At 39.7% G+C, this 5,399-nt stretch overlaps 1 protein-coding gene across 1 annotated transcript; it reads right to left on the bottom strand.

The window, feature by feature from the left end:
* Window positions 1-3,073: 3,073 nt before the first annotated feature.
* On the bottom strand, window positions 3,074-3,845 carry LOC137574926 (uncharacterized). Its single transcript, XM_068287363.1, has 3 exons — window positions 3,708-3,845; window positions 3,244-3,629; window positions 3,074-3,167 (listed from the first exon to the last, which is right to left on the bottom strand). Exons 1-3 carry the CDS (start codon window positions 3,843-3,845, stop codon window positions 3,074-3,076), a joined length of 618 nt encoding a protein of 205 aa, XP_068143464.1.
* Between the last annotated feature and the right edge of the window lie 1,554 nt (window positions 3,846-5,399).

The raw sequence follows: 5,399 nt of genomic DNA, 5'->3' as shown, positions 1-5,399 counted from the left end.
GTAGACTATGGACAGTTGATCCTGGGCATCAGTTAGACACATAAATTATACAAACAAACTGAACGCAAAAGGCAAACAAAATTGTTACGGTCGAGGGCAAACAGCTATTGGAATTGGATATATATATTTAACATTATATATATATATACATACATATATATATGTTGAGGATAGGATAAGAGTAGCAATAGGGAAAATGGAAATTCGAGGGCAGCGCGTAAAATGAAAATCCAAAGCGGCCCTTGTCAGCATGATTAATGACGTTTATAAAGGCAACTCACACACACATACACATATACGCACACTGAAGGGAATCCGCTAACGGCACATCTACTTGGGCCCTGGCCCATCTCCTTAGAGTGTTCGTGTTAATCCACATCATGACTGCAAATAATAGAATTTAATCTATTTTCAATATGAGAAGTGGCAGCGGAGTTCTCTACAACAATTAAGAACTCATCAATTTTTAATGCTTACTCAGTGGGGCCAAAAGCAAACAACAAAAGCGAATGGCAAAAACAACAAAAAAGGGGTTGCTAAATCCACTTCAAAATACACCCCAGGGAATGTGAACCTACTTCTACAGAGGATTAACTCTCTCTCTCTTACTTCCTCCTTGTGTTTATGTATGTTGGCTGTGTATGTGGGTGTTAGCCGATTCGCTTTCTATTGGCCAGTTGGAAAACTTCCACAAGAACCTAAAAAAGTGAATTGTGCATTGTTGTTAAACTGCTTTAAAAAGCGTTGAAAATCTATTAACTTTAGTTAATAAAACACAATTTGTAACGTTTTTTTAGTTTGAATTTGAATCAGTTTGAATCATACTTTGAAGCACATACAATTGGAAATTGGATGTATTGAAGTACTTTAGATATTGACTTAATTCTTAAACATTGCATTTCCAAATACGAATGTAACTGAAAGTACGGTATTGGCATCATAAAAGCAATTAAACTTTCTACTAGATGCATTCTTTTCGATGACTCCTTGTGGATGATTTTTAAAGGCTAACTTGTTTTAGTATATAAAGAGCTTCTCTAAATGACATTGTTAATCAATGATCATTAACTTGTAATATTTATGATTGAAGGCCACACACAATTTTGGCATTTATTTTGGTTTGCATAAGCAAATGAGCATAATCCTCTCATGTCACATTGGCAATTCGAAACACATTCTAATTAGTAAACAGTAGATCTTTCCGCACATCCTTCACCCCCATTTCCATATCTTCTCAACGGCTATCCATACCCTTGGCTATACAATAAACGTTCGTTCAAATGAGAAACAAAAGAGGAACATGGAGGAATATATGTATGTACTTTCAACGCCCGGAATGAGGCATTGCGTATGGTTTAAGCCTTATAACGCTTAACGCATCTAAATCTTTAACTTTGTGCGAATTGGTGCGCTTGTCCGATGGTTGGGTTTTGGATTTAGATTTTTGGGTAAGGGCATGGGTTTGACTTGGACTTTGGTCCCGGGTTTGAGTTGTTTGGTTTGGTTCCAACCGTAGACCAAAGCCAACTCGACATTGGCTTAAACGCTCTGCCAGACAGTTTTCAAAAAGTTAAAAGTTAGAAAACAATACACGAAAATTGCTGTTGTGTCGAGGTGGATGTTTCCTTTTTCCTTGCTTTAGATTTATGAGCAGAAACCTTTTTATTTTTCGCTTGAATGACCTTTCCAAATGTGAATTGTTTTTTATACAAATACTTTAAAAATGATATTCTACCTCACAAACTTTTTCCTTTCTCCATTCTGCTTAACTTATGCCACAAATGGGGCGGTCGATGGAAAAACAAAGAGATAATACTGAACAATATGTCAGGAGGCAATAAGGTGGCACAAGAAACTTGTGTAAACCTTCAACCGGACTAGCGTTTTTCCATTCTGAAAATCTCAATATTTGTTATACCATTTTGATAATTGAATAGGGATTGCATCACCTTTTAAAATTCAATTTTATTTACTCCTGAATTTACTCTTCTTAACCGATTAAAAAAACCCTTAAAGTTGGTACCTAAGTAACACATTTTTGAATCGTTAAGTAAATTGAAGTTTGTTCATGCAGACTGTTTGGATGTCTAGTTTCACAATAAAACAAAGAAAATGCAAATGCGGGAAGTCTTTATAAATAACAGATAAAACTTAAAATATAAAGCTCGTTCAGATATCGATAATTATCATTGGACTCACAAACGTCTCAATTTAGGCGGACTCGAGCTTGGCTTCCTCTGGGCTCACATAAATCTTTGTTTATGTGTTCTTTGTTTTACTTTGTTTTACCTTAAATTTTTGTATTTTGTTTAATTTTCTTTCATTGTTCTTAGTTGAGTTTGTAGTGGGCAGCGACAAAATCTTTTTTGAAGATGCATTGCCTTCGTAGTCCAATTCGAGGTCATTATCCTTTAAGTGTTTTCTCCCTTGACCGGACAAAGAATCTAATATTTATGTCAACCTGAACACAGTTCAAGAAATGAATTGAGAATTTGAAAAGAAAAGCCTAAGTTATATCTACTCTACAAACATCTGCTGAATGAGCCCCCGCCCGCGAAACTAGTGGGTTTTCGTTGGTAGATATTTCTTGGTAGTTGTCCTTTATCATATTCCTAAAACCATCTTAGACGATCTTCAAACATATTTTAACTCTCAAGTAATGGAAGGGTTTTGATTTCAGTTCCAAGAGTTACCGTTACAAAATAGGCGCCCTAGAAACCAGTGCCAAGACCTACGCCCTTCTCTTGATTGGGTGCACTCGTTTGTGTCTGTGTGTGTGTTTTTTTAAATTCATTTATTACATAATTAACAACAACATATATATATATTACAAATTTAAAGCTACAAATACACGTATTAGGGGGGTTTCACGCGGGACGTCCCATGGGGAATTAGCCGCAAAAACCTACACCCCTTTGCCACGTATAGGCCAAATCCTTTCGCGCTCTGCCTTTCTTAAGGCTGAGTTCAAGACTGTAAAGATGCTCACTGCTTCCGACGCCGCGTCTGCCAGCATTATGGGCACTAGGTTCTCGGTGAGTCGCACAGTGCACCTATCCTCAGGAATCGCCGCCTAGGAATCCCTCATGCGAAAGGGGGCGTGTTCCGCGTCCTCTACCATTCCTTCACCACATGTCAGGCAGTACGGCTCAGCCTCGTGTCCGAATCTGTGGAGATAGGATCTGAAACAACCATGTCCTGTGATGAACTGTGTCAAGATGGAAAGTCACCTGACCATGCTACCGTTCAATCCATGGCCTGATCGTGGGGATAAGGGTGTGGGTCCACCTACCCTTGCTAGATGAATCCCACCGCTCTTGCAAGATGGCTAAGCATTGCATCCTTGCGTCGTCCTTACTGCTCCGCTTTGGTGTACCGTTCCTTTTGCGTCCGCGATGTTCCTGGCCTCGTCCACAAGGTAAGTTGATGGGAATCATGCCGCAAAGACCAGCACAGCAGCCTCGAGACACCGTCTCCAAAAATGGCTGCAGACCTATAGCGCGCAGAGAACGGAGGTGGCGGTAGATGCCCCTACTGTAGCGCCGTAGTGGGGTGGCGATGGCGTCAGATTTGTGCCCGCATACACAAATGACCGATTTCAGCACACTCATCAAGGTGAGTCTCCGCTCCTGTTTCGGTCCTCTCAGTGTTCAGCATTAGCCTCGATAACGCCCTGTCCGTGTCTCTCTTTCCGTGCACGTTCTCACTTTCCGTTGGTCGCCAATACTATCTAAAAACGCGGAGCAGATGGTCTCGGGCCAAGCCTGGTGCCGGGAGTCAAGACGCAGACGACCAGGTGACCCGGAACCTTCCCTCGCTTTGAGGAGGGAACCTTGGAAAGGCATGCTCAACTGTTTTCCTACTGCTGATCAAGAACCTCCTCCGTTTGTCAGTTCAATGTGTGTGTGTGATGTGTGTGCATGTGTTTGGGTATTCATGTGTGGTGTAGAATATGTTTGGTGTGTGTAGGAGCTGTTGATGCCTTTCCATTGCTGTTGTCATGTTGTTTTGCCAACTGATGGCACACCCCAGCTAAAAGTGCCACCCACGCATAGCACACACACAACAGAACCAAACACAACACAAACATACACATACTCGAACACAGTTGGCACCTCGAACGTTTTGGTTTTGGTCTGTTTCAGCGCCAGCTAAACGTGCTTGCACCGCGCCAAGTACCACACACAACAGACAGAACGCCCCGGAAACATACGCATACTCGAACACCGTCGGTTTTGGCCCCTCGACAGTTTTGGTTTTGGGTCTGGTTTCTGAGAGGCCTTCAGTTTTTCACACCACGGCGTTTGCGGATTTTTTGCCTACAAATTAACATATAAATTGATTTTCTAGGGACAACAAAAGCTAAAGTGTTGAGTTTTGTCAATGGTTTATTTTTTTTTTTTTCTCTCTCTTTTGTCTGTTTGAATTTTTGAGACTTAAAGTTTTAAACGCAAAAGATCGTTATGTACTCGAATTATTTTTAAAAGGATTAATATCAATTGTCTCGAAGAGATAATTTTGCAACTTCCCAACTTGCCAAGAAATATTTGTGGCAAATTGTTTAGCCGGTAACTCTTGTCTTCTCATTTTGTATATGTATATTTCATTCTTTTTTTTTTTGGTGTCTGGGGTTGTCTTGCAACTAGGTCAAACGGAAGTGGTATGAAATTAAGCAGCCAGGCAGTGGCTTAGTTTAGGACTCAAGTGAGGAAGACTAAGGACTCAAGGAGTGCAATAGTTATCTTTAAAATAAACCATAAAATCCATTTTAAATTATACAACAGAAGCGAAATAGGAAACAAAAATAAACACAGAGAGAGAGAGAGAGAGAGAGAGAGAGAGAGAGAGAGAGAGGAAAGACAAGATTCTCTTTCTGCTTAGTTTCAAGTTAATTACACCTAATACGCATGGAGAAGTCCGTCGTGTGTGTGTGTGTGGTTTGTCTGTGTGGATGGTCAGTGTGTGACCAGAAAACTGTTTGGTGATTTGTGTCCTATAAGATGCTGCGTAAATTGTTTATAGTCTTAAAGGATAAAAACAAAGGCAAAAGATGGGTTAAAACCATAAAAGGAAAAACCCGAAAAACAAACAAATAGAGGAAAACAAATATTTGCCATTAGTAACTATTGAAGTCTTATGTTAGCCGAATTATAAGAAGCTCACGAAACCTTCCACAGCCGAAATAACCCCCTTGAAAGTTAAAATTGACAAAAATTTTTTGCCCATCCTTGGTTGACCATAAAGACAAGACCGTTTGGCCAAATTTAAGAATTTAATTTTCTTTTTTAGAGAATTTACAGAAACACACTTTATGTTTTAGAAAATGATATTTGACAATTTAAGTACAAATGTGAAACCAACTTAAAGCTGAAAATCTATGTAAAAGAAGTCTAACCCCT

The sequence above is a fragment of the Drosophila tropicalis genome, unplaced genomic scaffold (genome assembly GCF_018151085.1).
Source record: "Drosophila tropicalis isolate 14030-0801.00 unplaced genomic scaffold, ASM1815108v1 contig_506, whole genome shotgun sequence".
Classification (NCBI taxonomy): domain Eukaryota; kingdom Metazoa; phylum Arthropoda; class Insecta; order Diptera; family Drosophilidae; genus Drosophila; species Drosophila tropicalis.
Note: the sequence above shows the minus strand (reverse complement) of the source record. Positions and strands in the feature narration are given on the sequence as shown.